We start from the raw sequence: 12892 nt of genomic DNA, 5'->3' as shown, positions 1-12892 counted from the left end.
AATTTTTTTATTACAATTAAAATAAAAATCTTTAAAACATTAAAGGAAAATAATAGTGGTGATAAATGTACATATAACAAGAATTTTTTTTATTAAAATTGAAATAAAAATCTTTAAAAAATTAAAGAAAAAATAATAGTGGCGACAATGTACGTGTAACAAGAAATTTTTTTTATTGCAATTGAAATAAAGATCTTTAAAAAAATTAAAGGAAAATAATAGTGGTGACAAATGTACATGTAACAAGAATTTTTTTTATTAAAATTGAAAAAAAAATCTTTAAAAAATTAAAGAAAAAATAATAGTGGTGACAATGAACATGTAAGAAGAATTGTTTTTTTTATTACAATTGAAAAAAAAACCTTAAAAAATTAAATGAGCTAAAAATTTTGTTTTTTTTACATAGAGGGGCATTTTTGTCATTCAATCAAAAGTTAAACGGAGCCGTTAAACTTAACTGAGAAAATAACGGAATTGGGGGCGTGGTGCAAAAATGTCAATTTTTTTGGGTGCGCAGTGCAACAAGTCAAATTTGTTAGGGACGCGGTGCAAAACGTCAATTTATTTGGGGGTAGGTTACAAATTTCCCATAATCTTATTTGTTTTGTCCCATATTTTGCTTTACTTAAAGTTACCATGTGCATAAAAAATTGAAGCAATTTAAAAAATAACTTCAAGGATAATACAAAAATGTTAGATTTATATATAATATAGAAAAGAACATGAATTGTTAAGAGTATTATTGAGATTTGAAACTAAATTTTTCTATTTAGATTTCAGACTTCAAATAAAAGTAATTTTTTTTCTTTTTTTTTTGTTCAGATAAAATTATCTGACAATAAGTGATAAGTTAAGAAAACAAACAACTAAACATAAGTTAATGTTTGCAAAAAAGTTAAATTCAGACTCTAGGCTAAAAGACAAACAACACCTAAATCTATTTAGAGAATTGATATTTGTTCATAGTTAAATCTATTTTCAAATATTGAAAAAATAAAAACGAACTTAATATACATCAGACTCAAACCCTTTTCACAGATGTGAAAATGTAAGAAGCGCTTTTTTTTTTTTTTACCTTTTTTTTTTTTTACCGACGATTGTTTCCAATAAAACAAGTGCCAATATTTGGTAAATATTGGAGAATTACAAGAAATTGCAACGTTTCGAGAAGATCAACAACAATTGGGCCTACTAACAATTTTAGGCTAATTTGGTTCAAACATTTCTCGTGCCAGCTTTTAGCACTCCTCCAAATTCTATTAGCACCCCCTTTCAATTTTATTTCTTAAAATACTGTGAATTAAAATCATAAAATGCAAATCAGTGTATTCAAATTAATCACTATTCCATAGAATTTCACTCCAAAATTTTTTTAAAAAGTTTTATTTATAAATTGCATGTAAATTCTAAGATCTTAGTATTATATATTTTTGTCTTTGAAACTCTAAACTCTCATAATTTTCTCAAAAAAATTATTCGTTCAATTAAAAAATTTATAACATAAATATAAATTATAAAATGGGGTGGGTGTAAAAATTTTGTTGAAATAAAATTTTATTGAAGTGTTTAATTGAATTTTCATTCAAATTTATCTTTGGATATTTATGTAATTTCTAATAAAGGGGGTTATATGAAACTTTTGAGGGGTGTCAAAAGACCTACTCCTCTCTAGCCATTGCAGTTCCGGCAGTTGTAAGCTGCAAAAATTAACGGCCCAACTTGTAAGCCCACACAAACCAAACCACTGGTTTTCTTTCCATTCAAGCTTTTTCTCAAATTGATGGTACTGGTGCCTGAATGAAGAAAAGTGAAGGCAAGAATCATGTACCATCACAAAAATGCAAAATGTGGAGTTGCTATTTTTGGTTTTGGAAGCACCTCATTAGAATCAATACCACAACACTTTTCTCAGCTTGGAACCTCCTGATATATAATTTAGTTTTCCCCATAAACCTTCAATAAAGAAGAGGATTAGATCCCTTTTAGACAAAATATGGTTATTACTCCAAGCAAAATCTCAATTAATATTCTAGATACTTGAATAAGAAACTTTGTAACATCACCGCATTCATTGTCAGTAAGCATGTCAAATCGATTGAGGATTAAAGAAGGATTTCCACAAGATTTGTTAAATTTTTTAAAATATATCTTTTACATACAAGCCAAATAACGTATCTTTTCTTTTTCTTTAAAAAAAATTAATTCATGTGTATGTCATTAGAATATGTTCCAAATGTTCTTGTTATTCAACACCTGTCAAATTAAAATCTCCTTTCAAAAGGGGAAAAAAATTGCACTTGTCAATCATCTCAACTCCTAAATGATTATGCCACAAAACCTCCACTTAAGCAAAGTCTTTGCAATGTTATTAGTTGGGAAACAAAGAACTAACTAAAAACGTTGTAACGAGGGCGATTTCTTCATTATACTACACGAATCAAGGACAAAATGTACAAGAAACATTAAATCTCATTTAAAGTCAAACATGGCAGATTAAATTGACAAACACAAACGTGTACAAATTTTATAAGTTAATAAATAAATTGAGTTGCTCCAATAAAATGACAATGCCCGGGTTTACCATGGCCGATGCCACACAAAACAAAAATGTGTGTGTGTGTTTTTTTTTTTATACACTAATATATTATAATCAGAATTTTATTGATATTTCCAATCAGAAATCAATCAAGATTCTCTTGAGTAATCCTATTACAGCACAATCCGAATGTTACACTCATAATTAATATTGGAGGGAGATTGATTATACTCTAATGTGGAGAGACAACTAACCCTCATTATACAAGAGAGTCAAGTTATAATATAAAAGATCTGACGGCTACTCTTCAGTCCCGTTTTGCCACATGGCAATCAAGAAATTTTGCCGCCTGTCATTTTCTTATAAGCATCCAACAGTTCTCACATTTTATCAAATAGATCCTGTTCAAACAATTATACATTGATCAGATCAGACGCGGAGTAATATTGATCGTCGTTAGAATGATGAGGGTGAGTAACAAATTTGTATCCTTCTTTGTGCGGGTAAGGACAATGAGGATCCGAATATTATTTATCCCTGTCGATGAAATATCCAACATTTTTTCAAAAGCAAATATCTAGTAATTTTGTTCTTCTTTTGTTTAATTTGTATTAAAATTTAAAAAAAAAAAACCAACAATTTTTAACTGTAGTAATGTCCAGAGTTTATGGCTTTATGCTACAAAATCTTGATCGCATGCGGCACGTCGCAATCTAACAATGTGATACAATTAACTTCATGGGTTGAACTTTAAGTGCTTCACAATTCCAAAGATGATCACAAGTACATCCAAAATCAATCTCCTGTAGTCGGGGAGAGGGAGGATTAGGATAAGGCCGTAAGGGCAACGGGCCCTAGCGAGAGAGAGAGAGAGAGAGAGAAAAAAATTAAAATTTTTTTAAAAATGCCCCAATCACTATCACCGTGGATTGATTGCCACGTGTGTCTTGACAACTAGATTACAATTAAAGGCCAACACTTTTCCCAAAAGAAAAATACCGACCAACCGAAATCTCACACATGATACTGTTTATCATCGAAAGCTGGCGGTGTTCTGAAGGGAGAGGTGCTACGTGGGGGCGATCACAGCGGTCCACGTATGCAGGTGGCCACTGGAAAGTCCATCCAGATTGAAATCGTGCTGGGATTTTCCTGCGGCGCCCTCCATTAAATTCTCGCCCATTTCTAAGTCAATCTTGCCGTGTGCATATTAGTGAGTTCATGTGCGAGTATTACTGGGCTTGAGAAATGCTCGCACACGTGGCGTTATCTCATTAACCGTGTGCCGAGATCACCTGCTGTAGTATCGTTTTCGTTCAAACACGCTTAATGCTGGAATGTTTTACACTCACACTCTTCGTACGCGTATTTCATGAGACGAACATCGTTGCGGACCAGAATATTCGTACGGGAGGTGGTGTTCGCACGTGCCATGTGAATGACACGTACACTAGCTGGCAGCCAAGGCCGACCGGTGGAGGCCGAGGAGGAAGTCATCTGGCAGCGCTCGTTTGTTCTGAAGAAAGCTGAACGGAAGACCAACGCGTCAGGTGCAAACCACGTGAATCAGTTGGGGTCTTTTGAGCCTGGCTCTCCACACGTGTGCACAGGTGCCACACGCGTTTTCCCCTTTGGCGTTGCAATTTTGCATTGCAGGCTCAACACTCATGCCACGTGTTATTCTTTCAGGTGAACTTTCATTCTTATTCTTGTAACGCATGTTCGTGATCCGAAAAAATGGAGAAAATTTTAAAATTTACTGTATAATCACGAAGATCAGGTGAAATAAGTTTGCATTTCCAAAAAGTATAAATAATAAAACTAGAGCACCAATTCTGTACTGACACGGTGATTATATCGATCTCTATTTCCTATTCCCCAAATCTTACTTCTTTTCATTTTTGGTTAATGGATAAAAGATTCATGTGACACAATTGTCACACCATAAGGCACTAGGGGAAGTGATATCACAATCATCTGTATGTGACAAAATCATTGACAATCATCATCCATGTTAGTGTTACTGTGTGATATGTGTCAATGACAGTGCTTACATAATATTAAACTTTGCCATAAAATTTAGACCTGTGAGTCAGGCAAAGAGGGGTCCATTAAAATTTTAATTTAAAAGTTTTTCTATAAACTGGTTAAAGACGTGAGTCCTGTTTCTGTGTGCGTATTGTAAGAAAGTCGACGCTGCTGGCTCCACGAAACGGAGACGGTGAGTAATTTGCCTAAAATAGCAAAATTAAAGTTGATGATGATATACTAACCAATACAGAAAACGAGAACCCACCGTTTAATTAATTTTTTTTTTCTTCTTAAAAAAGAGGAGGTGTTTCAGATTCAGTGAGTTTCAGGCGATACAGTTGCACGTACACAGTTAGGATTTTGACACGTGTGAAGGCCCAAGTCCCGTTGGCTGACTGCTGTGATTACCTAGCGCCTCACGTTGGGGGGTGGGGAATGGTGGCTGTGTTGGGCTGGGCTATGGCCGGCTTTCGCTCCGCTGGGCCAACGGTGTCCCTAAGTAGATTCGGGGAGCTTTTGTCATCTGCACGGCAGTAAATTTTCGTACTCACGCTTCTATAAGGAGCGTGATCTCACATTCTCACTTGACTTTGCTAGTGTCATAGGTAACATGTTACACCGGTCTCATTTCATTTTACTAATGAATTTCGGTGCCAATCTCTAGTCAAGAGCATAATCTCACCAATATATTTGGTATATGAAAAACGTAAATTGTGTCTGTCTAGTATAAATTAGTAAGATCATACGTTTATTATATATGTTTATTTATTATATAAGAATAAATTATAATTATTGCACGGATTTTCTTTTTTTCTTTTTGGTTCGTATACTGATATAAGACACGTGTCAGTATCATATTCAAGCAAGGTTCAAATTATTTTAAAAAATTAAAAAATTTAGAAAAAAAGAAAATGTAGGCTAGTTATTAATGATGAAGTTGAATCTTTTGTGATTGTGACTTTTAAGTTCCTACTTTGAATTAATGGAGCGGCTTAGGTAAATGAAGTCAACACCACATTCTTTTAATGGTCTAACATTCACATTTATTAGCAATATGATTTGAAAGTTTAAGTCACATTGTAAATTATGGTTATTTTCTAATTATTTTTGTGCGCAATATTAACTCTTCAGCAGTATAAAAGATTAAAAGGGTTAAGGTTCACACTACGAGTATATACGCATCAATAAAACGTATTGAAAAGGAATATAAACCAATACACATACACATCAATAAAATAAGTCGAAAATGTATGTAAACTATATATATGTACACATATCAATAAAACGTTTCGAAAAGGAATATAAATCAACACACACTCATCAATAAAAATGTTTCAAAATAATATATACGAGAAAAACCTTCCTTATCCCAAGAGTATGACAAAATAAAATTGCGATAAATTATTATTATTTTTTTCCAACCATACATAACATAATTTTATTGGTCGGCACCGAGAGTGGAAACCCTCTCATTAGAATTCTCTTCTAATTTTAGTAGTAGTTGGGTAAAAAGAAAGAGAGAGAGTGTGAGGGGGTCGCGCAAAAAAAACAAATAAATTTTTTTTTTTAAAAAAAAAAGGGTAAGCAAGGTGTTCCAAGAAATGTGGCGACGTCTGTCACAAATATGCCGCTGCTCCGGCCTATATAAACCCCACCACCTCGCCACATAATCCCCCACCTCACTCAAGTACAATTTCAAGACTCGCTAGCTATAGCTGTTCAAGTTAGCCTCTGCCACCTCTCTCTTTCAATCCCAACTTTTACCATGCATCTAATTTCATTTTCACCACCACCACCACTACCGACTTTCCTTCTATCGTTTTCTTCTTTGTTGCTGCTACTGCTTCTTGTCTTGCTCCAGTGGCGCCAGCCCAAGGATAAACGCTTCCCTCCCGGCTCAATGGGGTGGCCTTATATTGGAGAAACACTCAAGCTTTACACCCAAAACCCGAATTCCTTCTTCTCCAATAGACAAAAACGGTACATGGGCATCTCTAGATTCCCATCATACGGTTGATTCTTTGGTCGATGTATATTAATGGTTTGTTACTTACTTGTAGGTATGGGGATATATTTAAGACGCACATATTGGGGTGTCCATGTGTGATGATTTCAAGCCCCGAAGCAGCAAAGATTGTGCTAGTGTCAAAAGCACACTTGTTCAAGCCAACATATCCACCAAGCAAAGAAAAAATGATAGGCCCCGAGGCTTTGTTCTTTCACCAAGGTGCATATCATTCGAGACTCAAGAAGTTGGTTCAAGCTTCGTTTTTGCCCTCTGCAATACGAGGGTCGGTTTCAGAAATTGAGCAAATTGTTTTGAAATTTCTGCCTACATGGAAAAATGCAACCATCAACACTTTACAAGAAATGAAGAAGGTGTTGTTATAACCAGCTATCGAATCCTTTTGTTAAACTGTGTTTATCTTTTAGTACCGCATGAGTCGGCACACATAATTACAATACTAATAATAATATTTAAGGAATCTAATTTTGAAAGTTTTGTTTCTGTTTTCTTCTAGTATGCTTTTGATGTTGCAATGATTTCGGCTTTTGGGTACCAACATGACTTGGAAATGGAAGGAATCAAGAATCTGTATCAATGCATAGAGAAAGGCTACAATTCTATGCCCTTAGATCTTCCAGGAACTCCGTATCACAAAGCAATTAAGGTAACTTGCTAGCTAATAATTAAATCTTTTAAGCTTCATCACATTACCGTTTTAATTAATTAAAAAACTTATAATAAAGAATTAATTAATATGTATGTCTGTCTCTTAAAAGGCAAGAGAGCAGCTGAATGAGACTTTGAGGAGGTTGATTCAAAAGAGAAGAGAAAGTGGGAAGCAAATTGGTGGATTGTTGGGAGTTTTATTGGCAGCAAAAGATCATAAGCTTAATCAACTCAGTGATTCTCAAATTGCTGATAATATAATTGGTGTCATCTTTGCTGCTCATGATACAACTGCAAGTGTTTTAACATGGGTTCTTAAGTATTTGCATGATAATCAGGATCTGCTGGACGCTGTCACGGTAACATTAACATTTCTATTTTTCAACAGTTTTCAGATTTTCTTTCTTTCTTTTTAAGAACCACATTGGTATATAAAATATTCATGGCCAATCATTTTTGCGCAGAGGGAACAAGAAGGTATTTTACGTCAAAAAATTGAAGAAAATAGAGGGCTGACGTGGGATGATACAAGGCACATGCCTCTGACTACAAGGGTACGTATATATTATCAATATTTGACCAAAATTTAATAAAATGATCCTTTAATTAAAATACACTCCTTATAATTAAAGTAAAATAATATATTTTTTTTCCCAGGTGATTCAAGAGACTCTAAGAACAGCAAGCATACTCTCATTCACTTTTAGAGAAGCTGTACAAGATGTAGAATTTGAAGGCTATATAATCCCTAGAGGTTGGAAAGTGCTTCCTCTCTTCAGAAGCATTCATCACTGTGCTGATTTCTTCCCTCAACCAGAAAAATTTGACCCTTCAAGATTCGAGGTAAGCTCATCCTTTGCACTAGAATACAAATTAAAATACGGACGAATCAACACAAATACACATTAAGAAAGTTCAACTTTCTATATATGTATTAATTCATTTATGTTAGTGGGTCATGGGTACAGTGAAATATAAGGTTACCAATGGTTAGATTATCTGTGGGTGCTGTCGTTTTCATTTGGGGTTATATGAATCTTCATCCACGACCGAGTGAATGAACAGTAAATGAAAGATTTGAATGTATCAGAGTCATGTGAGCTGATTTTGTATGCTAGTAACAGTACTGTGCTGTAGCGAGTATATAATTAAACTTGTTTGGAAGTATCTAAAACATTTTAATTTTGCTGAGAAATTTGTATATATTAATTATGAAAAAAAAATAATTTGTGTTTGTGTGTGTGATGATGCAGGCGCCACCGAGACCAAATACATACATGCCATTTGGAAATGGAGTGCACTCTTGTCCAGGCAGTGAGCTGGCCAAACTTGAAATGCATATTTTCATTCATCATCTCACCACCACTTACAGGTCCCTCTCTTTCTCAAAATTTCAGAATCTTACATAATTAATTTATTTTTTAACTTGGATGCATGTATCTGAGGTCTGAACAATCATAATATGATAATCTCAATTGCATTATGGTTTTAGGGTTAACGCAAGCCCATCTTTAACAGGAATTCGGGACAAACTCCGAATAGTTAATCATTAAATGATTTGATTAGGTTTAATTATGATAATTTTGTTGCAAAATTAAAGAAAAAGGATGGAAAAGAAAACGACAACAGTATTAAAAAGCTAGCGCAATTTTACCCTAAAGCAGAAGAGTAACAGGGATAGTTCAATTATTCATTGTGGTCCTAGCAGTGTTCCTTAGGCTGTGGAAGTGGTGGTCCTTAGTCTCAAATGCATTGCAGCATAGGGTTCTTCTTCCACAAGTATTGGGCGGAGTGAACAAATATAGTCGGCAAAAATATTAGCATATGGAATTTGATCTAGTACTGCACCATTGCGCATGTTATGATGCACATGATGCTCGACATAGCATGTAATGAGCTTTCATGGGGGTTGCTGGTCCCACAGCAGAGTTCCCCTAGTGAGAACTCGTCATGCATGCCGTCACGCACCATAATATATGCGATGGTGGGCACTAGATCAAGCTCTATTAGCAAATTATTTTCAAATAAATTTTAAGAAAAATATAACACCTAAACCTTAAAATTTGTCTTAATGTATAGATCGACTCCTAACATTTCAAGAATGAACATATAGACTATTTTTCAATTTAGGTTACATTGTTTTTGTAAATTGATTTTTTATCACTGTGTAGATTTTGGATATGTTTAGTGTGTCATAATAAACGAAAAAAGAAAAGAAAAACGAAAAGAGGGTCTATGTGATGATTTGTGTAATGTTAGGGATTTACTTGCATATAAGGCAAAACTTGGTGCTTTCCTTAACTTTACACGTGGTTTGCATGCATGACATTGGCATGTTAGGCAAATGTATTTTTGTATTTCTCAGACCTGTATACAATTACAAAGTACAAACCCTCGATACCTATCTTCTACTAAAATTATTCTCTTTTACATATGTACACTAGCCAGTATGCATGAATGGCTTATATTGTGTTTATAAGGCACTTGGCATAAAATATAGTGTTTTTGAAGCTATTGAAAACATTTTCAAAATCCTCAAAAAAAAAAAAAAAATTCCCTTTTAATTAATCTGTGGACACATCAATCCTTGTCCGTTTAGGCATAGATATTGATACGTCTATGGCTTGAGAGCGCTTGTGCTCCAATTCCACTGTCGTCTTTATCATTTGTTTGAACCAATCATAGCTTCTCCTTCCTCGGATCTCTAATCTCCATCAAATAAACATGAACCAAATGGGTACCTAACTCTTGACCCTTTGATGCTATCAAATCACACCATCACTAGTAGACGACCCCGTTTTCCAGCTGTACAATCTCCATCAAACGGCTATAGGACATTTAGGAAATATAGATTTTCTGACTCAGCAGTGTTTACTCACACCACATCTTTGCTCTGCATGTTTTGCACCTAGATTTTCATTTTTTCTTTTCAAAGGGAAAATAACACTTAGGCAGTACTGATTCTCACTTTTATCATTTAGGTCCCCAATTTTTTTTTTTTTTAATTGACATGTAAAAACGCACATACCTTGATACCTTTTAATAAGCATACCACATATGTATTAGACTGATGAGTAGGGATATTTGAAAAGTGTTGTTTTTTTTTTTTTTCTATTTTCGCTTTATTCACCACCTAAATGGTAAAGATAAGAATAAGAAAGATGTAAGTGTTGTATATTCTCTTTTTTCAAATTTCTAAGAATAATGGATTAGACTATGTTACATATAATGTAATATATCGCATACTCATAAATTATCAACTATGATAACTCAATTGTTTTCACATATTGCAACTTTTTGGTTTTGGGTAATAACAAGGTTGCTGTAAGTTAACATAACATGACCCAATAATAACATGACATTTTATTCTTATATTTTATGTTACATTAATTGTTATAGTCAAAACTATCGATCCTTTTATTAATCGTATTTGGCTATACGTGCTAAGATTATTAATTTCATATGGGTTAAATCAATTTGAATTTAATGATAACCACATAAAGAAAGTAGATAATACTCAACGATGAGGAAGTTTGAAACTCCAAAAATGTTTCAATCAAACTTGTTTTCTTTCTTTTTTTTTTTTTTTTTTGTCTGAACCACGAGGTGGTCCTGAGTGGGCCCCAACTGTGGGAGACACATTTAAGCCTGTACCACAACCCGGACTAATCTCTGCTCACACCGGGTCGGCCTGTAAGGAGTAAAGTGCTGGCCAAAGTGGTGACTCCATACGAGAGTCGGGCTTGAACTCCTGACATCTCTTAAGGAGTGAGAATGCCGAACCACTCACACTAACTAACTTTGGTTGTTTTCTTTCTATTTTGGTCCGTATATAATGTAGAATTATTGAAGATCTTATTTCATTTTGTAACTTTCTTGTGATTGGCTGCAGGTGGCAAGTTGTAGGGAATGATGATGGGATTCAATACGTGCCTTTCCCGGTACCCAAACAGGGTTTGCCCGTAAGGGTAAGCCGTAGGACCAGAAAAGCAGATTGATCATCGATCGAAAGCGCTTCAGCAAATGGATTCTTGACGATGACGAAAATCTAGTTCAACCGGGCCCAAAGCAAGTTATCCATCCGTGTGTTTCTCTTTGCTTTCCTTTTTTCCCCTTCGTTGTTGCGCTGGGAATCAGAATCCTTTGCATTTCGATTAAAGTTTAGCAAATCTTTTTCTTAGTTTTTTGTCAAATGTGAAGGTGACAGGACACGCATAGGTGTCAACGAGTGCACCAACGTGGTCCATTGTTGTGGGTTTTTGTAATGTATATCTAAAACTAAAAGTTGTTTGCAAAAAAGCAAATCCGGAAAAAAAAAAGGGTTACTTTGCATTTGTGTTTTTGAAAAAAAGTTAAAAGTTCGTGTATTTTGAGGATCAAATGTGTGTGGATTTCGATGTTGGTGAAGTAACTATCATATTCCCTAGATTTTTCCATCCTCTTTTATGGTCTACAAAGAGCTGAGATGATATCATTTTGGGCCTTTAGCTTATCACCAGGCATTTTTTATGCAACAAGACGGCAGGACCGAGTAGTGCACACTAGAAACCCACGTAAGGCTGCGCCTCAGCACAATTTTGTTGCCTCCGTGGATATGCGTGGGCCTATTTGAGATTGAGGGGCCGTGACTTCTCATCCACAGTTGCTGTGAAATAAACAGAGTGCCCTGAGCATTTCAGCATAGGTGCATTGCAGAGTACCGCTGTGACTTTAGATGTTTACTAAATACTTTTCAAAAACAAGTTAAAACACAAATGGTTAAAAACATGGTCCAATTGTTTCTTATCAGGATTTCACCTCTTGCTTCCGTGATCAGGAAGAAGATATACCCGTTTTCTACAGCAATGAAAATGATTCTAACAGTCATTTGGGATCTTCACTTCACATCAATCACTTGACTTGCGGTTCATGGAAGAACCACAGCTTCAAATTTTGTCATATCCGAAAGTAACTCGACCACAATAAGAAGTTATAATCGTTTCATGCCTGGATTTGCACAGTGTGGGATACCATGATGTCGGAAACAATTATTGCAATTTGTGAAGTTGTGGAAGATCATTAGACAACGAATTGTCTTATGCATTATTTCCTTGAAGTGGCCCCTACTACTTGAAATCATCCACTTCGACAATTCTGCTTGTGATTCTAGAGGAGCTTGCTAGTCACTTTTCTTCTTAAGTAATCTCCCAGACAAATAAATTGTTAACGTCTCTAAACTTTGATCGAATCATTTGGAGTGTTCACTGTTCAATATATACCGATATTTCACCAAAGACGAGGATAGCGAAAGAGCATTTCTATAGTCAAATATCACATAGATAATGATTCTTCTGGTTTTCAATTTTCAGAAAAGTGTCCACCGCAAAATCTAACACATGAAGTGCACCGAGTCCCGAGAACTAAAAGGGAGGTCCCCTATGCCCTTATCCAAAACATAATAAAGGAATCTTGAACACAACTCGGAAGACATAACCCTGAAGCCCCAATTTTTAGGTCGAGCTCTTTCTCACATGGATCATCTCAATACACCCCCCATTACAAAAATGCCCCCACCAGTATTGACAAATCTTCTTATACAGAATGTAACTTCATGTATACGGCTAACATGCAGACTTTTGTTCCTACAATGGAACTACTTATGCGAAAATGTA

The 12892-nt window shown here is 35.0% G+C and overlaps 2 protein-coding genes across 2 annotated transcripts; both read left to right on the top strand.

Moving 5' to 3' along the window:
- Positions 1-3723: 3723 nt before the first annotated feature.
- On the top strand, positions 3724-5236 carry LOC112096212. Its single transcript, XM_024179383.1, has 2 exons — positions 3724-4225; positions 4867-5236. The coding sequence occupies exons 1-2, from the start codon at positions 3975-3977 to the stop codon at positions 5102-5104; spliced, it is 489 nt and encodes a 162-aa protein (XP_024035151.1). The 5' UTR covers positions 3724-3974; the 3' UTR covers positions 5105-5236.
- Positions 5237-6158: 922 nt separating this feature from the next.
- On the top strand, positions 6159-11524 carry LOC18035645 (abscisic acid 8'-hydroxylase 2). The gene is made up of 8 exons (XM_006424804.2): positions 6159-6547; positions 6628-6946; positions 7090-7239; positions 7352-7600; positions 7706-7795; positions 7899-8084; positions 8495-8613; positions 11134-11524. The coding sequence occupies exons 1-8, from the start codon at positions 6333-6335 to the stop codon at positions 11237-11239; spliced, it is 1434 nt and encodes a 477-aa protein (XP_006424867.1). The 5' UTR covers positions 6159-6332; the 3' UTR covers positions 11240-11524.
- The last annotated feature ends 1368 nt before the right edge of the window (positions 11525-12892 follow it).

Source organism: Citrus clementina, unplaced genomic scaffold, assembly GCF_000493195.1.
Source record: "Citrus clementina cultivar Clemenules unplaced genomic scaffold, Citrus_clementina_v1.0 scaffold_8, whole genome shotgun sequence".
NCBI lineage: Eukaryota > Viridiplantae > Streptophyta > Magnoliopsida > Sapindales > Rutaceae > Citrus > Citrus x clementina.
This window is presented reverse-complemented; position numbering and strand designations above follow the sequence as displayed.

Excerpts from the sequence above, each read along its gene's own strand:
- LOC18035645 (XM_006424804.2), top strand. The coding sequence starts at position 6,333 with ATGCATCTAATTTCATTTTCACCACCACCACCACTACCGACTTTCCTT. Across the intron at positions 6,947-7,089 it reads CTTTACAAGAAATGAAGAAG|TATGCTTTTGATGTTGCAAT; the intron begins GTGTTGTTATAA and ends GTTTTCTTCTAG. Across the intron at positions 7,240-7,351 it reads CGTATCACAAAGCAATTAAG|GCAAGAGAGCAGCTGAATGA; the intron begins GTAACTTGCTAG and ends GTCTCTTAAAAG.
- LOC112096212 (XM_024179383.1), top strand. The coding sequence starts at position 3,975 with ATGACACGTACACTAGCTGGCAGCCAAGGCCGACCGGTGGAGGCCGAG. Across the intron at positions 4,226-4,866 it reads GCCACGTGTTATTCTTTCAG|AGGAGGTGTTTCAGATTCAG; the intron begins GTGAACTTTCAT and ends TTCTTAAAAAAG.